Raw genomic sequence first — 20,998 nt, forward strand, 5'->3', positions numbered from 1 at the left:
TTATGCTCACTTGCTCTAATTGTGTGCTTCCTGATTAGGTTTACTGACCTTTCTGCTCTTAACACCCTACTTTTAAGATATGGACATCTTAATATATTTTAAGTTATCTCTCGGGAACAAATCTTGGAGGTTATAAATTGAAACGGTAATGATTTGTGCCTTGGACGTCCATGCAACTGGATCTCAGATTCCAGATTCCTGACCCTTAGTGGCCTCTGTGTGCATTTTGTCAATAGATAGAGGGGAGTCAGTGGACACCTGACCATCACTGCCATATGGGGTTCTTTCCTGAACTCAACAAAAATTTAGAAGGACATTTCATTATGGTGTACAATTATAATTTTTCTTTGCTGGAATTAAGAGGCCCAAACATTGTTCCAGCATGACAGTGAATCTGTGCACAAAGCACAGAGCTCCATGAAGACATGGTTTGAGAAACTTGTGTCCTGCCCAGAACCCTGACTCTGAGAAAGTAGAACATGGGATCACAAACATTCTCATATTCATATATATATATATATATATATATATATATATATATATATATATATATATAAAAATAAATAAATATTTATTTATTTATATATATATTTATATTATTATTATTATTTTTCAAGGAAGACAGTTTAATTACCCCCCCCCCCCACACACAGTGCTCCAGCTTGTGTGAGTAAAGCTGGTAGGTGTGGATGGGTGAAGTCTTTGGCCATCAAAGGTCACTGAACCGCAGTGTTTGGAGCTCATCCTAGCTTTTCTCTTGTCTCCTGGAATCTCGCCTAATGGCCCCTGTGCCTTTTCCCCCAGCCTGTCAGTTTTATTGATAATCAGACAACAGGCTTTTGGTGAGAGCACAGAAATCATGCCAGCTCAGACTGTGTTGCTCTTTCTGAACAGTTCATACTTAAGCATATGAGGTTATGATCGTTATTTATCATCTCCAAATCCCCTGCACTGGAAGTGAACAGGCATCAAATATGCTGATGGATCAGTGAAATGGTATTCTCGGAGTTATTAGGATGAATTCATCAGCTTATTGATGCTCGCCAGGCTTTCCAGGGAGGGATTAGTGGGACTGATTTGTCCCTGTAGATCTCTTGGCTAACCTGATGGAAGGGTTGCTGTAATCTAATTTAAACATAAGTGTGGGAGTGTAGATCCTTGTTACAGTATATGGACTTTGTCATATTTTTAAGAAAAACAAAGTCAACTGTCTGCCTTAATATTTCTTGGGAGTGCTTTTAGCTTCATGCTTCTTTCCTCACTGTCCACTTTTGTTAAGTCTCTAGGCTCACACATTACCATATAGTTCTACCTATAGGAGATAATTTATCTCTGCCTGTTTCAGCCCCATGGCTCCTCATTAGTCTCCAAAACAGCTGCCATTTAGATAACCCCAAAACAAGCATCATTACCAAATGGCACTTGGGGTGAGTTATGAAATTATCGTCACAGGATTACGAAGGAGAATTACATTCTGGATTTCTCATTGCTTTCATAAGGCAGCGTGACTTATGCTCATGACTTGTTTTCTGCTGTAAAAGGAACAGTTTTCAGCATTGAACTCTCCTCAGTCCCCTGTGAGGTGAATCACAAATTGTGAAGAGAAAAAAAATAACCCAAAACGCTCCTTCAATGCTGCAAATGTTTAACCACTGTCTGTTTAAAATATAGCTGAATGATTTTGTACAGAATGTCCCGGATTGTTTAAATAACATGCAGAATCCTTATAACACTGACACTTTACACATGCAAATGCAGGATTAGAGATACTGTAGAATGGATATGTATCTAGCTAATAAAAATGATGCTGGCATTGATGACGCCTCACATAGCAACAAACTTGCGCAGAATAAAAAGTGTAGCTGCTATGCTAGCAAGTAAATCCCTCTGTGTCAGTGATATGTTTCAGAAAATGACAAATTTTGGAAAATGCTGTATCGAGAAGACGAACACTTTGTTAGTCACCTAGCTCCATAACAGGTTATTTAATCTGGTTAACTTAACCGCTGGCCTTCATTTATAAGTCTTTTAGTAAAGTTGTGTGTAAATAAAAGAAAACCTTCTGCGGGATTTGAAAAGGTTTTGGAAATGCTGGTGGTTTTTTTTTTTTTACGTCCCTGCAAGCGCATGTTCTCAAGTGCATCACTGATGCTGATCGCACACGTTGATCACCTAACATGCGAAACGCATGTCCGACACAGCTCATTTGCATTTAGCGACACTTACAAACCTCCAGCACACAGAATATTGTCCAAATGAACTGTGAGGTAAACAAGCTTTAGGATGTGTTTGAGATGGAGACTTCATATCACTTTTATAAGTAAGGCTTCTGCTATAGGCTGTAAATGGAAAAAAGACGGTGTATTCCATAAATAAAGTTGCAGTAATTTATGCAATTGTTATGATTTGAAGTCGATCATGTTGAGGTTTCCATTATGCATAAATATACACATATGCAAAAGCACGAGCAGAATACGAACGTTTTTCGGAATTTACAGCATTTTCACCAACACCAAATTTTTTTTTTTGTGTAAATTCGTTCACTTCCTGCTCGATAAATGTGGCTCGTCATTTCCCTACAAGAAACATTTACATGCCGTCCACATATTAGCTACAGATTACAGAGAGCAAATTATGCTAAGTCACAGCAACCTTGGCGGCACACAGTTGCATCAATTAGTTTTACAATGTTGGCTTTAGCACTTCAGGCATAACTGTTCAAGAGGAACTATTTTTATGACTCACCATTGATCAGTGGCAATAGTTGCATTATGCTTTATATAGCCCTACATTATCATACACTTTCAAATATACTGTAAAATAAAAAAAAAGGTTATCAATATTGCCATGCAGTGGATCAGCCTTGTTTCTTCATTTCAGGCATTTTTTTTCTGCCTTGAACTGAAAGTTACCACTTTTTCTTAAAACGTCGCTTCATCGTTTCAAACAAGGGATTTGCTGAGCTGGAGGGAAAGGCATGACTTGTCAGTGTTTTCATTGCTGTTATACTTTCCCTCTCTGGCTGTCTTCAACTAGCTTTTGGTTACAGATGTCCTCTGTCAGCAATTTTTTGAAATAGCAAATAAACAACAGTAGCTGCTGGGTTAACCTGGGGATTGTTTTTTGTACAGTTGGGGAGGGGCTGATTTCTTTGCTTAAATGGAGCTAATTTAGTTGGGCAACAGGACAAGCGTTTGCCCTTTTGTTAAAAGATTGTTAGTTTAGATCCCTTTGATTCCACAGCCATGCATGGACAGGAATCTGACTGAGCAAAATTGGCTCTGTGGGTGAGAGGGATGCCATTACTGTCTCTCCTGTCACTCAGAGCGACAGTAGCTGATCATGGAAATCTGTGAGCTTATGTATGCATACATCTGAGTGTGTCGTGCCTTGACGGAGCACAAGCCGCCATTTGAAACTATGCAGTCTGGCTTCAGTGCAAGTGGTTTAAAGAATACCACCGCTGTTGTGATGGGGAGAAATTGCTAGTGGGTGGGAATTTGGAGAAATTGATTGAAAAACGGCTAAATGCCCAATATTGCCAATCACAGTTTAGCTATAAAGTTACAGAAATGACATTGTTTTTATTATAGGCTTGGAAACCCATAAAACAAATGCTGCAAATGTTCCTGTATAAATTCTTTTGGAATTTGGAATTGCAGCTTTTTCTCTACTTTTTGCCAAGCCTGTATTTTTCAAAGGTAAGATTTTTTTTGGCCTTGTGTTGTAGATTGTATTTGATGCTTTCCCCAGCAAAAATCAAGCATTTGTTGGCTTCTGTGAGAAATTACCTCTAAGTACTGGCTCAAGGTGAGGAGGGTGGTTCAGATTAATGGATCGTGTGTACGGTATTGATCCCCCACCCCTTCGGTGGTCCTCTAATCCCCTTCAAGCTCTGAGAGCCGTACGCACGGGCCAATGTCGACTGTATTTGAGCCAGGATCTTTTTAACCGTGTCTTTACTCTGGCTCTAGCATGTACCTCCATGCACTAGTCACACAGTCTTAGCGCTCTGGCTCCTGTTTTCCCTCATCACAAAGTGTATTCTTCAGACTTATATTTTATGAAGATTTACGTGAGGTCGTCTCTGGTGGTCGGCATTAGAAAATCTATTACAGCACTGAGAGCGGGTCTCTCGGACACGCGAGATCGATCGTGCTTTGTTGGCAGGACGGAGACTCGCTCGGATGGGGTTCTTATCTCCACTCTGGGATCCTTACTCCTGCAGCTGGCTCTCGTAATCCTTTGTGATCACTTAAAGGGTTATGCAGAGTACAGTTTCAGCTTCACTTTCTCAAACGATGTGGTTTGACTGCCGCTCTGTACTTTAATTACCGCCTGCGTTCAATATGAAAAGGGCAGATTAATTCTGCTCTGTTAGCCGCAGCTCTGTTGTATTGTATAGAACTGTATAATGCATGTTGGGCAATCAGAGTCTGAGCTCAATAACTGTGCTTGTCTTTACCAGAGATGTGCCTTCGAACTCATTTTAATATTCAGATATTCGTAAGAGTTCATGTACGGATTTTTGTGTTTAACCTAAATGTTGTGTAATGAAGTTTCAGTTTTCCTCAACAATTTTTAAAAATGTTGTTGTCTTATTGGCTGTGACGCGTGTTTGACTTTGACAGACATGATTTAGTGACATTTTAAACAGAAAAATATTAAATGCACAGTTAAAACTTTATCCTTTAACATCATGTGCTCAGGCACAGGTTAACCTTCAGACTTCTGACTGAAAATTGATTTAGATGATGTTGTGTTATGAACTTTAGCACTGTAGCGGTTGTTAATCGATCATAAGAAGCCTTTATTTGTCACATATACATTACTGTAACAGTGAAATTCTTTCTTTGCCTATCTCATTCTTGGAATGTTGGCCAAAGCACAGGGTCAACCATGATGAGATGAGAGGGCCTTGCTCAAGGGCCCAACGGTAGCAGCTTGGCGGTGTTGGGGCTTGAACTCTGATCTTCCAATTAACAACCCAGAGTATAACCACTTGAACCACTTGCTATCAGAAATTATGCAGTTGAGATTCCTGCATTTGGGGAATTCGCAAAGGTACAAAATGTCAAAAGGTGCAAATTCACAATGTCTGCGCCACGCTTTGGAGAAACCACCTCCTCGCTCATGGTATTGCCCCTGCCAGGTTAAGCATAAGTATCATGTTATGCTACTCTTGCATCCATCCCTTGGATTGTCATACTTGACTTTCAGTCTGTGAAATATCATATCCGGCAACAATCGGATGCGATATCACCTTACAAATATATAACCTTAAAGCAGTTACAGAATAATTTGTATTAAAATATACCACCTGTTCCTGTATGCAGTGACACCACAAACCAGGCAGCTTCTCTTGCTTTTCTTCCTTTTTTAAAACTGTGTTGTATAAAGCAAGACAGTCTAAACAACACTATAATCAGTGCATCTTCCATCTTGGCATCATGCTGTGACATGTCCATCTTGTATTAGTCACATGTCTTCACATGATTCCAAATCGCTGGTCAGCGTTCACCGGGCTCGAGCTTTGAAATACGAAACGTCTTCTCGTCTAGCTTGCATTTCCATTCTCCAGCATTCATGTTCGAATGACTGGAAGTCAGTGGAATGAAACGTGTGGAATATTCAAATATGATTGGTCACACTCGACCATACACATTACATCCAAGACATAAAAATTTAATTGATATAAACCAGAATTTACAAGAACACAGGAAGAAAAGGAAAAAATATACAAATCTAATGTGGGAGATATAAAAGAGAGGTGGTAGCAACAGTATGACTATATATGCAGCATTCAATGCAGCATTGAGCCTGATGCGGATACTCACTGATAAAACTCCTCTTTCTCTATGAATTTTGGTAAGTTTTGGGAAATTGACAAGTCTTGGGGAAATGATCAGTAACAAGGCATTACAGCAAGTCAACCAAGTCGGCACTCAACCCACCCTGCTCCAGGGGCGCTGCATCATGGCTGACCTTGCGCTGAACCCCCCAGGATGGGGTATGCGAAGAGAGCATTTCACTGTGCAGTAATGTATATGTGACAATTAAAGACAACTTAACTTATCTAGTGCCTTACTTGCGTCAGATAATCTTATTATAATCTAATAATCCAGTAACAGCACTGTCTGATGACTGACCCTACACTCTGACCCCAGCTCTGTAACAAGCTAGGACATGTAAAGAAAAGAGTTTATGACTAAATATCTTCCTTTCTCTCTCCCTCTCCCTCTCAAAATAATTCCATTGCTAATGATATTGACACAGCCTGAGAACGTATGAAAAGTTTTACCAGTAAGAGTTTTGACATTAATTGCACTGATGGTTCTGATGATTCATGCAGAGTCACTGGGGAGGTCTGAGTGATTGCACTATTGAATCCTCAGCTTTATTGCTTTGTCTAACTGAGAGTAATATTAATTCTCTTGCCAGTTGTGTGAGAGCTGATTGACTGGAGATTTAAAACTGTAGGAGGCAAGCTAAGCATTTGTCACATAGCTAACTTGCATTCTTTCAAGTGAGTCTTCTGTCTGTTTAAGCGATGTCTCTTTGTCTTCGCTAGTCGTTTACTTGTCCACGTGATCGTCGAGACTGGAGTGAAAAAAAAAAAAGACTTTACAGTTATCGATTAATGGTTTTTTTTCATCTCCTGAATTATTTGATGGTTCATATGGATACATTTATGTAGTAATGTCTATCATAAGACTGCTTTCGTTACTTGCTTGATGAGTACACTGGGCGCAAATACACAGGTCAGAAATACCTCTCTACTGTTTGAGCATCCTGTAATGCAGCGTGATGTGACGTTAATTCCCAAGCCTTGTGGCATGTGTTCAGTTTTGCGTGTTAAAAGGCTTGCTGTTTGTCTCTGCAGGTAGTGCTGAAGATTATTAAACACTACCAGGAGGAGGGCCAAGGCAGTGAGGTGGTACAGGGAGTGCTGCTGGGACTGGTGGTGGATGACCGGCTGGAGATCACCAATTGCTTCCCCTTTCCTCAGCACACCGAGGATGATGCTGACTTTGATGAGGGTGAGTGAGAGAGAAAAACTTGAAGCATATGAGAACCCGTAGTCTAGTCCAATAAAGTCTGTTTTGTGGTCTCCATGTTCAGCGTTGAGTTTCTTTGTCATGTCGCAATCCTGTCCTGGATAATGAAAGTAGACACTCGGGCCTTAAGAATCTATATCTCTAAGAATCTGTTTTTACGTAGCCGTTTAGGGGCAAGAAAAGTTCAGAAAAACCCAGAAATTTTTTCACATTTAATTTTTTCCAATGGTGATATCTAACTTACCCCAAGTGCTTGTTAATAAGCATCTAAAATTTGAAGGTGTTATCTTCAATCACGATAAATTCTGTGTAAGGTTATCTCACACGTCTCGCACTGAAAGGCAACAAATGAAATGAAATGAAACAGCAGAGTCCTGACTCATTTTATATCAGACTTACAAAGCACTGAAGTCACCGAAAATTATTATTAATTACTATTCATATTATTAGTTAAATTAAAATTACCCCATTAATTAAACACAATTAATTAAAAATTAACTCTACAGCTCTAGAGTCCATTTCCCCCTCCTTTGTGCAACAAGAGGAAGGAAAAAATACGCTGATGGTTTTTCTTGTAGACGTTTGAGGCTCCTTCAGACCAAAGAATTTGACTTCAGCAAATCAAAGCTGTATTATTCTGCCTCTGCCTCTGCAACAGTTATGTCCTTGCAGGCTTGAACGTGTTTTCAGTTAGATAGAAACCAACAAGAGTTGAAAAATACCTCAGCATTGATGGAGCACAGTTCTGAAAGGAAAATCAGATTCAGCTCTGAGTGGATGTGACTGACTAGGCCACTGTCTTTTATCTTTTCCTTTACACACACAAGAGAAGAGGTAAGCATCATATGTTCCCTGAGCTGCAGGGGAAGCGTGAACCTCATCATCTTCTGAGTGTTATAGAGACAAAGAACAGAAAAAAGGAAGTGGGAGACAGAGAGAAGGACAGAGAGGGATTATGACACTTTGTAATCCGAACACACACACACACACACACCCACACACAGGCAGAGTGGGAGCACAGATCCCTTGCTGCCCTTATGCAAAAAAATACCTTTTGAAAGGATTTCAAGATCCCTTTGAAACCTTGAGACATGGCAGGGGAAAAGGAAGGGGCTGTACCTTCACACATTAGTAAAGACAACACAAAAAAGTCACTCACTAGCGTCAAAGGCAAAGTAAAGACTCTGAAACGTTAAAACATACCCAGCTCCTGGGAAGTGCTAGCAATTATTAGGCATGTGTGATACAACAAAAGTGTCACATTGTGATACTGTCACAATACACAATATATCTCACAGTGATTAATGTTGCTGGAAAAGACAAGACGACTGTAGAACTACATAATATTAGAGAATAGGAGGTGTGATTGAGGAGAAAATGCCTTGATAAAAGGGGGAAAGGCTTTATTGAAACAGCAGTAACAAATTACCTGTGATTCAGAGTGAATACAAAGTATCTAGAATTCTTTACAATCTACACATATACACACACAAGCAAACATTTGGTATCCTTTGTCTGTAGGTTTCCTCCTACAGGAGTTGCCTATGATTGCCTCCTGGCCACGGATAGCTGTGGTGTCCTCTGGTATGGAGAGGCTCTCCAGTGTTGCTTCCTTTTTGCTGAATTGGCTCCTGACCACAGGATTTGAACTCGCAACGAACAAAAAATTTGTTCACACATTTTTAACGCTTTTCTGTTGTGCCACTTGGAAGATTAATCTACTCAGGTGTCCTTTTTAATTTACTCACGTTTCTACACTGTTTGATTTAGCTGAATGTGAGGCCAGATGGGAAAACCTTTCTTTGTGTCTATGATGATTGGGATGTTTGCTGTATCAGTTTATCAACCTTGCAGCATGGGAGTTGAGTGTTTGGACTGAGATTACACCAAATCAGAGCCTTGCAATTTGTTATGGGAGAAAACCAAACATCCGGCATGAAAATACACCATATGGCCAACAGTATATTGACAGCTGACCAATCACATCCATGTGTCCTTGTTGAACATCCCATGCCAGATTTAGTTCCCTCTTTGCTGTCCCACCTCCACTCTTCTGTGAATGTTTTCCACTAGATGTTGGAGCGTGGCTGTGGGGATTAGTGTTCATTCAGCTACAAGAGCCTTAGTGAGATCAGACACTGATGTTGTAACGGTCTGGGGTGCAGTCCAATTCATCCCAAAGGTGTTCAGTGGGGTTGAGTCAGAATCAGGGCTCAGTGCAGGACGTTCGAGTTCTTCCACTACAACCTTGTCTTCACAGCATACTGAGTTCCAACTCTTAATACCACAGCATACGAAGACATTGTATTGTTTATTATAGGTTTAAGGTTCAGGGTTCATTTGTCACATACATTCAGTACTGCATACATACTAGTCAGCTAGTTTTAACCCAGAAAGAATTATTTTTAGCTTTAAATACTCAGAAAACCAGATATAAATTCAGTAAGATAGTAATGAAGAAGCTTCATATAGCTGCATGCAAAAGTCTTTAAAAAGTCTTTTTAATCGTGTGAAATGTGCATCACGTTGAAATCCCTTCACTTTGCTAAGAGAAGTCGGCTAAGCAATGTTTCCTAAAAACACCAAATCATTCATAGTACCATAATTTCCAGCTGAGCTTGACTTCGACTTTGACTTTATTTATATGACATTCCCACAGAACCTACACAACCAGATGTATTCTCTCTACAGAGTTAGATGTTAACAGTTAGCACTGGGTGTAAAGGATACAGGCAGGTAGCAGGTGCTTTCCACATTTATCTAATAAGTACCTGCTCACTTACATCACAGCATTACACCAGGCTGCCAGTTTAACATTAATTCGCTTGGAAGTGAATTTTACAGGGCTACGGATTCAACAAGGAACATGCTGCGTTTTTTGCCGGTTCAGCAAAAAAATAAAAAAAAGAAACCAATGTCTTGACATTTCACAAAGTCATTATTACACTTTTAAACATTGCAATTAAATGGAGAAATTGCTTTACATTACATGCTGACAGTCAGCGTAAAATGAATTAATCAGCTTGTGTTTCAAGACATTCAGAAGAACAACCCAGAGCTGTTCAGCTTCTTCCTGTTAGAAATGAGGCCATTGCCTTTGTTTCATACTCTGCCTTGGATGTATCGTGAATTGTAGATCTCTTCGATGCAGGGAAAGTGACCACTTTGAATGTGTTGGAAAATTAGCAACAGCTTTAGCAACAAAGCTGTTTGATCCCTGGGGCAAGTATACAATTGTAGTCCATTCCATATTTTAGCCTTCTAAATTTTTTTTACCCCCCCCCCCCTTTTTTTTAATATAAAGTATGTGTGTCAAGGTTATTACTCTGTCTTCAGCGCAAACAGGCTCTTCCTGAAAAGAATCCCTAACTCGGCTGGAGTAAAGACAGAGAGAAAGAGAGAGGAAAAACGCCTGCTGACTTTATTTACATCTTTCAGCAATTTGTTGTCTCCTTATTTAACAGTTTCTGAGCTCCACACTCGGAGCCCCGCTGCTCTGAATAGTCGAACGTCTCGTCTCATTCGGCACTGCAGCACATCTCATTCAGTTTCTCAGCTACTCGCCAAGCCCCTTATCATGAAGCACTTTCATTACCACAGGAAAACCCCTCTAAACTTTAGAAAGCAGAACCGGATTGAAGAACCCGCTTCCGACCCCATTTCTAACGACACGAACCGTTTTCATATCCTGTGCTTAAGTTAAGGTAATTGCCCTTGTTCTTGGCTTAAATGCTCATTATTATTTCATGCACACTCAGGCACTGACCTGTCATAACAGCTTGGCATATGCTCTCAGTTAAATTGGCGTTGGAAATGAGCTTCTGGAGTCACAGTATGAGTCAAAATGCTTCTGCCAGCTCAATTAGTGAAGTTTGCCACCATGGCCCTACATATTATGGCCACGCTGTCCTGCGGTTGAGAGATTGGGATAGGAACGAGCGTGGTCAATATGAGATCATAACGAAAGCTGGAACAGTTATTATTTTCGCCACAAACCAACAGTAAGATGGTAAACCACTATTTTTCTTGAACGCAAAAGCTAATTTAGAGTTAAACAGTGCTCTGTGTAATCCATTTATTTTTCCCTACTTAAATTAAACTTTTTACTTTTTCCTATTTATCAGATTTTCCTGGTTTGTTTATTATGTGTTTGGAAAGTTTGTATCCCCTGTAAAATTGAATTCTATATATTCCGTCACATCTCTATAACTCTATAACCAGAATGCATCATATCTGTTTTTCCACTGGGTGTCATGGTGAAGCAGTGGGTAGCTTTGTTGCCTCACAGTTTGATCCTGAGCTCGGGTTATCATTTCGGTGGAATGTTGCACATTCACCCAGTGCCCAGAGTTTCCTCCTGGTTTTCTGGTTTCCTACCAAATCCGAGCTAGTAGGTGAATTGGGTACTATAACTTGGTCTTAATTGAAAGTCTCTGTGCACAGTGCTTCGAAATGGATATTATTAGTGTTAGATATTAATATTCCCGACATAGGCTCTGGGTCCACAGAGACCCTGAGCGGAATAAAAAGTTTACTTAGAATTGAGGAAGTGGATATGGTTTTAACTGGTTCAACCCTTAGCGTGAACTGTTTGGATACTGAGTATTGCTAGCAAAATTTATACAGGCTAGATATGATGAAATATTCTGTAATCTGATCCATTGACGTATTTTGTAGTCTGGAAATCATACAGGAAGTCAAGATTCCTTACTTGGAGCCTAAGGGCAGGGTTTGAGTACTGGCTAATATTTTGAGATCTGATGTGAAGGTGACCTAGAGACTACTATAAAAGGAAAGTAAAATGAAATTGCTTAAAATCTTTACTAGGATCCAAGTTTCGTGATGCACTTCTCTTAAATCTTGGAATTCAGTAAATGTCCTGCACGCGTTTGAAATGTTTTATGTGTCGGATCCTTGAGGCTTTAGGTAAAGTAGGTTGCACTCTAACAGACATGTCAATCATCGCCTCGGGCTTCACCTTTTTATGCATTGCAGTTCATTGAGGAGAAATACTGCATCCTTGACTGCTCATGTGTTGTCTTTTACTGTTTCCTGCAACCCAGTTCTTTGTGTTTTACCTCCCTGTCTGGTTTTGTCTGCTGTTCCCAAGTTTACCACCTGCCAGCTCTTCGATGATCACTAAAGTAGAAAAATGTCATTGTCAATAAGGCCAGTAAAAAGCGTGAAGAATTGTGGTGTAATTCAGCTGAACTCCTGTATCGGAGCTCGGGGTTTTATTGAGCTCATCCAGAGAGCCGTGCCTCATCAGCTCGTGGACGGATGATGGGAAGAAAGAGCTTGTTAAGAGAGAGCAGAGGCATGAGAGATGGAGCGTGAGAGCGTGCTCTATTTGCTTGGGTTTTATGGTGTGTGAACATGCAGGTGTAGCCAGGGAAACGGGCCGCGCCTCAGGCTGGAGAGTGCAAAGCGACGGGGCATTATTAAAAATATAATGGGCTGAGGCCACGCTGCTCCTGAGGGAGAGAAAACAGAAGAAAGGGAGAGGAGGGAAAATCATTGCCATGATGCAGTACGTGCTTTCAAGCTGCGCGACTACAGCAGCTTGGTGTTTAGTTAATATTCATATGTAATAAATATTTTAGAAGTCTAAAAGGTGTCTGCCCCCTTTCACATTCAGGGGCATAACGATTCGCAAAAATTCGATACAGCGCATTTCTCAATGTAGCGAAAATAAACATTTCCTCAATATATGCTTTAGCTTTTCATTTTTCAATTGATTCTTAGTAGCATATAATGATACACAAGCTGTGCATTAGAATGTAAATGGACAAAACCATTAGCTCGTTTCACTGAAGGCAAGTCTGAAGTGCTTTATATTTCCCATACCATAAGTCTCTGAGGCCCTAGATGTGGTTTTTAATCCTGCCTTCTCCAATACTATCTACAGGCTTGTATCTAGAGCTACTCCACAACTTTCGGGGAATCTTCCAGGTTCTTCTTGCTTCTGACTGCTTTATTTATTTATTAAATTCCTCTGCTAACAGCACACTTGGGAGTTGCATATTTCCTGTTATCCCTTGTAGCCTCCACTGATGTGAGATAAAAAGGAAGTTACTTTTTCAGAACAGTGAGTGTGGGCTTGATCAAGTTTAAATGTTTTATTACAAGTCATGAAGTAGCTACATTTTGTAATAAATTATAATAAATTATTATTATTATTATTATTAGAGTGGTGTGATGTCTCTGTCAGCACGTATTTAGGACTGGAGGTTCACGTAGGAAGGAATCCATATACAGCAAACATTCGATGAACTGAGCTTCAGGCAAGATGGAGGACATCTTGAGTCTCGGTGCTTATTAACACGCTGCCTCACTCAGATTTCCATGCTGTAAAGTCTATATGACTGTGTGTGGGTGCCTGTTAGTGTGCAACATAATGAAATGTTAATCACTGATGATTAACAAGATGTTTGATATGAAGAAAGTTGATACGGTTCTCTTCCTCCCCACGCTCGTTCCTGTTTGTCTGGTGTTTGCGTGCACTTAAGCTTGTGCTCTGCCTGGACAAATGATGGAGCCTAATGAGTATTTAAACAGCCCTCATAAGCATTGCGAGAGGCCTTGAACTATATGAGCTGCAAAAAAGTTATAAATTCACTCCTTAATGAGCAAACAGAGCGCCTCCACCCTCACCCCTCGCTAGGAAATTGCCTTATTTATTAGTGCATTTGAAATGGCGAACAGGAGCCTGCCGGGTCTTCTCCTTCACCTTGTCTCTTTCCCAAAGCAAATGCTTTCATTTTGATGAGGAGTTGCTGCTGACCCGTGGAGACTGTGGCCTGTGGGGGCGGTAGGGTCGGTAATAACGACTAACTGAGGCAGCGGAGTTTGTTTATCCAGCTTAATAGGAGGAGTGCGCTCTGCTAACGGGCTCAGTGGTGGGAAAGTTCACGCAACAGCTAGGCGATGTAATAAGTTATCAACCATGTGCTTGTAATGCAGACGAATAATTAATTGCTAAATGTTCATCAGATCTTAACCGTCATGGAAACTTTCTCATTTAAGACATTTAAGGAACATTCGGGTGATCTCTGTCTACTGCACCTGCAATATATGTAAAAATTTAACTCCTTAATAATGTGCACAAATTAATGAAGTCATTTATTAAGAAAAGACCAGAAATTCTATTTATTGACATGCTGAAATAGCCCGTGTGTGATGTATTCTGTCAAAAACATAACTATGAAACACTTAAAGGTGCATAAAACTATGCAACTTTATCAATCCCCTAAACAGTATTTCTGGCCTGTCATAAAGCTGTTTTGATATCCATGCACCATCAACTGAGACATTTCCATGGTTTTTACATTGAGCTGCACCGAAGGGCAATGTCCCAGACTTTAAGCTTTCTTTTGGGAAACTCTCCTCCTTTATTGAACAGCATTACTGAATTGTATAAGCAAAGAGCAAGAATGTGTCTCTCAGATACAAGTATTATAATCGAGGCCAATACAAACCTGGACCTCTGGATCACTGAATTTTGTTTGGCATGTTTTCCAATCCAGTTAATGTGTTTTGTTCTGTGAAAGCATACAATATCGCCAACAAAGATCTTGACGAAAGTTCTTTAGCAACTTGCCATCATGAGTCGGCTCCTAAAAGGTGATCAGGATCAGACGAGTATCAAGGTAACGTGATACCCAGAACAAGGTCAGAATCCCTATTGAATCCTGCCTTGTCACTTTTTTTAAAAAGCAAAGCTATTCAGGCTATTGGAGAAATGTACTTAAATCGCAGCTCCATGTTAAACCCCATGTTTATAGCCCTGAGCCGTGCAATGCAGATACCAAACACTAGTATTATATACATTAGTGTCATGCTTCAGCATTTACAGATTTCCACAACTTGAGCAGGATCCCTGGGCACTGCGTCTTGGCCTTGCCCCACTTTCAGTGCACGGCTCTCTGCTCTCTCCTGTTCCTCTCACTCACTCACTCAACAGTCTCTTCTCCTTCCTCTTCTCCTGCTGCGTCTGTCTCTCTCACTCACTTGTCACTCTGCTTGTTCCTTGCTTCCCGTTCTCAACCTGCGTCCTCCCTCCTCTCCGCTGTCTCCTGCTGGTGCTGTCGAGTGAAGATAGAAGATTGAATGGCTGATATTTGATAATCTGTGTGCTGCTTGTCATTTTGAGAAGACGACACATGTTGAAGTTGGAGTGAAAGGCCTGGCTTAACCCACGTCTGACCTACAGCTGTTAGGACAGAAGCACCATGAAAGCAAGTTTAAAGGAATAGCATCCCCCCCCCCCAAATCTGTTTATCTTTATCTGCAGCATATGCACACTGACCACAGACAAATCCGTTTGTTTCCCCTGAGCTTAGACATGGAAACTTCTTGATAATAGAAATCAAAGTCCAATTGCTAAATTCTGTCATGAAAATTTACAATCAATAAACGCACATTTAAAAGAACTCTAAGGAGACGCTAAGTGCAAAAGGTCTTGGGTAGCGAAAGACATGACAAATGTCTTACAATGCTGTTGTGATGTGATGTAATAAGTGCTAGCCTTCTAGCACTTATTACGCGACTCTGATGTTTTGTGCTGTTCGTGCTTGATCATGCAGAAAACCGAGGCGCTTCTGTGTTTACTTTCAGCTATGAGCAAATTTTTTCACTTTGGACATAGTAGGCCCATCACTGTGAGGAGGAATTATATAGATTAAGAGCTTAAGTTAGAAACGGCTTTGATGGAAGAAGAATTCGTTAAAGTTTTGCATAAATGTTTATTGACTTTCAGAAGCCCCTGTCCCAAGACTTCAATTATATGTGAATTTCAAGGAATCTGGTTTCTCAGCACAGCAAAACATTGAAATTATTCTCTCTAGTAATCACAAATAAGCTGCAGATGTGGTCGATAGTGACACTTAAACATTCTCTCAAGCTTTTTTTTAAAAAATTTTTTTAGGTATCATGAACAATGTGTTAAATAAAAGGTGTCCTGATATGATGATATTCATCTCCAGATTTCTACCTTTTCCCTAGAATTTGTTTTGGTCTCTAAACCTGGCCAGTTACCGCCTACTTTCAGAGGACTGTCTGACATTTCAAGAGACCCAACAAAAAATTGGGAAAGTTTGGAGAGGTGCAAAATCTTAAGATCCTGATGTATATCGCCAGATAATTGTGCCATAAGCTTCAGACACACTGTGTGCAGTAGTATGACCAACATACTGTACATCTGCCACTTGTCCAGTCCCTTCATGTTCTAGAAATACGAAATATACAGGTAAATTATGGGCAATACACGGACGTTATCACTATATTTAGACCAGCATTAAAAAGGTATCAAGGTACATACCATACAAAATAAAATATGCTATTTTGTCTAGAGGTTACTGAGACGTGTCTGTGCAGTAGTGTGGGAGAAAAAAAAAACAAATAGCACAATTCCAGCAAGTTAAAGCCTTGTACACTGTAGTCAGATTCATTATAGCTGCATTTGTGTGTGAGAGAAATGCTAACACTGACCTCATGTGCCTGTGTTTCAGCTTCACTGGGAGGTGCAATACATCCAATGTTTTTTTTTTTTTTTTTTTTTTTTTTATATAAATATTTCCCTCTCTTTTGATTAACAACTCCTTTATATTTTTTGTGATTAGTGAAAGCGCATAAAATGTGTTGAATTGAGTGACGGCAGCACAAAATTCAGCTTAATCTACACTTGGCAGGACATGGAAAGTTTTCATTGACCATATAGGAATGTTAGTCAGGTTTTGAGCTGGATTCTGCTGATATTGTCGGTTCTGGTTCTGCAACCCTGGTTGACGTGTAAAAGGCCACATATGAACCGCTGGTCCAATCACAGGGAGTGTGATTCTGAGTGAAATGTGACTTTGCCGCAAGTAGCACTTCCTCTTCTTCGTCTCTCTCTTGAGCTTCTGGCCTGGCTCTTTTTTCATTAACTGGATTTATCAGCAGTGGTAATTACAGTACGCTTTTAAGCCTCAGATGCTCGCGGCGTGGCCTCATCGGAAAAGATTACACATTAACGCTGCTGTTCGCTTTGCAAGAACCTAATTAACAGGTTTGTTGTTGGAGCTTATGAAAAGGGGATGGGAGGCAGGCGAACAAATGAGCTTTGAGCTGTGATTTAAGGGTGTCGGTCTGCTGTTATTAATGGCACTGATCGACAGGCGCAACCCCTCACACCGTGATCTGTTTGCCTGTCTGTAGCGGCCAGCAGCGCTACAAAGTGTCACTCGACATGAAATTTAATTTTGCCTCTCTGTTGTGCACTTACACTGAAGTGCTTGAGAGAACAACAGAGATAGAGACATGAATGAATGCCTTCAAATGACCAAAGTGGGTGGTGTTTGTTCTGATGCTGGGGATTAAATAAGGTTAAGCACGGCTGTATACCTCAACAGTGCTCCAGAAGGTGGCAGTGTGGCACCATCGAAAGAACGTCTCCTCTCAATCTACAGCGAGAGAACTAAAAATGGGTGTGTGCCTTTCTGATAAACACATAAATATGTGTGTTGTTTAAAGATTGCAGCTTCCTGCTGTCAGAAATGAGCTGATGCTCATATTTCCTCACCGAAAATTTGATTAGACATTGTGTACATGGTCTTTGTGATTTATAATTAACACTGGATCAGTTAAAGGTTATCTAAATTTAGACTGTTTAGTTTGTACTCAGCCTACAAGTAGAGCTGTCCTGGCTTGGCAGATTCGCTCGACGATTTAAATTTATTTTTTTATTTTTTGCTGTGGTTGTGAGACAGAATAAACACCAGTTAGGGATGAGATGCTGAAGGAAAAAAATGGACGTGCTCTGTCAAGTGCAGCTTAAAAAATTGTAGAAGCTATCCCCTGATTTATGAGTCTCACTCTGTCGTAAAGCTTGACTGCAACTTCCTTGTCTTATTGATTATTTAAATGTGAGGCTGCTCGTAGTCAACAGTGCTACATGTTCAGCTTCTCTAAACCCAAACTGTAGTCAGAATCTGTACTGGACTAAGGAAGGCCCCCAGGGAATCAGCGGTAGTCAGGTCACCATGCATCTTCACCCACAGAGACAAATGGTGCTAAGTGGGAATACACACCGTTCTCAAAGGCTGTGTGTTGTATAGCACCTGCTGTTAAACAGTGAGGAATTGCCACTGCCATAGGCACAAGCTACTAAACCCTCTCTTGTCTACATTGTCTACATTGTCACAGTCTGTGCAGCTTTTATTCCTTTGCAGATACCAGGGATAAGTTTCATTTGCAGTCATCACTTGCCCTTGTTCTTTCTAATGCTAATGGCGTTTATATAACCAGCAGTCATAACAATAAAACCACCTGTCTAACATTGTGAAGATTCCTCTTGTGCTGCAAAATGGAGTCTGTGTTCTGGCACCTTTCTATCATAGCCAGTATATTGTGCTGCAGTCTTTCTTCTCTGGGATTGGACCAGACGGGCTAGCCTTTGCTCCCCATATGCGTTCTGTGAGCCTTGGGTGTCCATGATCCTGTCCCTGGTTCATCGGTTGCCCTTCTTTGGACCTTTTAGTAGGGACTAACCACTTCATACTAGGAACATCCCATAAGACCTGCTGTTTTGGAGAAGCTCTGATCCACTCATTTTGTCATCACTTGTTTGGCGCTTATTAGAGGATCAAAGGATCCTTACACTTGCCCAGTTTTCCTTCTTCCAACACAATTAAGACAACTTTTTTGAGTTGTTTTAAATTTCTCATCAGTACCATTTAAACTGAAGAACTTTCCTGCCATTTGGAAAAGTGAGTCACAGTCACAAAGTCTGAGTAGGTTTGCTCCTGAAGCAACATGGACATAGACTTAATCTGTCTGGTTTCCGAAGCACCATCTAACAAATTTAACTCTAAGATGCTAACTGCGTTTCTGGGATGTTTAAAAAGGGGACATTTGTCTAAACAAAATGTTTTCCTGACTACATTCAGATGTTTGTTTGTGTCAATATAGTTGTTTGATTGAAATGATTAGATTTTCTTTCCAGTCTAACAGCAGTGCGAAAATGGCTAACGTTCTTAATATCCTTTTAAGACCTCCATATACATCATTCCAAGTAGTTTATTTCCTAACAAGCTCTTCATCTTGATTTGGTTTGTTGGTTGATTTGTGTCGAGCCACAGCCGCTCTGGTTTACCAAATGGTAGTTGACCATAAATGGTCAATGCTTTTGTTAATGCTTGGTTGATTCTCACTGGCGTGATGGTGGTGATTTGGCATTGCATGTTTGTCACCATGCCCTGCACATGAAGAGCTTTCTGACTCTTCACTCCCAACACTCATTGCTGAAAACATTAACATACACTTGAAATGAAAATGTTCACAATTTTTCTACGTCTGTTAGATTCTAGAAACCACAGACGCCAATACTATTATATATCTAAGAAACAGTTTAGTATATATCACTTCTGGGAAACAGTTAATATTTTTGATGATTCACCCTGTACTACTCTTGCGTTCATCTATTTAAATGCTCTCTAGAAAGTATTGTAAACGCCCCGCGCCCGAGGATGGTTATTGCTCTACAGCAGGAGTTTTTTTTAGCTGTAACTATGCTTCATCTGTGTGTTTTTTGGCTTTGTGTCTTCCTACACACTTTGCCCTTTTCCATCCATCCCTTGGTTGAGAATGGTCGGAGTTTATTAATTTGGAAAAATGTGGCTTTTTTGGAAATTTTGTGGTATTTGACAGGTACTTTTCGCAGGAGTGTTTTACAACCTTGAGGCTATTCAGTGACTGATCAAAAACAAGATTCTGTCTTTATACACTTTTATGGCTTCTCTGTCAGTAAGAGTAAGTAATATTTTTTTCAACTAGCATACTATTTAACTAGCCCTGACTCTTTTGATGGCCAAAAGTTGACCATCATACCCATATGTGCCTGCTGAACATCCCATTTCAAAGCTTTTGCTTTTATAAAATAGTCCACTCTTCTGGGAAGGCTTTCCACTTGATTTTGGAGTGTGGCTGTGGGGATTTGTGCTCATTTAGCCACAGTAGCATTAATGAGATCAGGTACTGATGTCGGGCATAAAGGCTTGGTGTGCAGTCTGCATTCCACTTCGTTCCAGGAGTGTTCAGTAAGTTTTGGTCAGGATTTGGGCCACCTTGAGTTCTTCCAATATAGACTTGGCAAATCATGTCTTCATGGTGCTGTCTTTGTGGACAGGATCATTGCCATGCTGGAACAAGTTTGAGCCTTTTAGTTCTGTGAAAGGAAATATTAAAACTGCACTATGCAGGCATTCTAGACTTTAACTGTGCTTTCAACCTTTTGGCAATGATTTGTGGATGAACTACATGTGGGTTGTTGGATATGGTATATGGTCATATCATGTGGGGATGTGGTAGCTCAGTGGTTAAGGTGTTGGAATACTTCTCAGAAGGTTGTTAGTTCAAATCCCAAGTTCAACAAGCTACCACTGCTGGGCTGCCCTTAACCCTCAATTGCTCAGTTGTATATAATGAGCAACTTGTAAGTAAGCTGCCCTGGTTAAGGGCGTCTGCCAAATGCAGTAAATGTCTTAATTTTGGCCATATAGTGTATAATCCTACCATTCAGAAGCATCAGATGCCTCCCAGTAAAACACACGTGGCTCAACGTCCTTCAACGCATTAAATGTAGACCTTGGCTCAAACATATACAGCATTACTTTTACAAACCCAGAGCATCTCCTCAGCACGTTAAAGTGTTCAGGTGCAGATGAAGGCAATGCCACATTCTCTGTAACCCCACATAAGCAGTTTCACCACACTGTAAGGCAGATTCAGCAGTTGTCTTAATTGTGATTGAAATACTGTTTTAAAAGCACATTTATCCTGGAGTTTCTTTTATACTGGTGTACCTCCATCTTTAGTGTTTATAGAAAACATGGTCACTTCTTTGCAAAAATGTGCTTATCCATCTGAAATTCTGATTAGATTGATCAGGATCATGAAATATTTGT

General features: G+C 40.3%; 1 protein-coding gene across 1 annotated transcript in view; it reads left to right on the top strand.

Annotated features, from left to right (window-relative positions):
* Positions 1-20,998, top strand: part of eif3hb (eukaryotic translation initiation factor 3, subunit H, b) — a 70,883-nt gene that overhangs the window by 12,017 nt on the left and 37,868 nt on the right. The window contains exon 2 of the mRNA XM_058377979.1: positions 6,884-7,040. Within this exon, the coding sequence (XP_058233962.1) occupies positions 6,884-7,040 (157 nt within the window). The remainder of the gene's footprint in view (positions 1-6,883; positions 7,041-20,998) is intronic.

Source organism: Hemibagrus wyckioides, linkage group LG24 (genome assembly GCF_019097595.1).
Source record: "Hemibagrus wyckioides isolate EC202008001 linkage group LG24, SWU_Hwy_1.0, whole genome shotgun sequence".
Classification (NCBI taxonomy): domain Eukaryota; kingdom Metazoa; phylum Chordata; class Actinopteri; order Siluriformes; family Bagridae; genus Hemibagrus; species Hemibagrus wyckioides.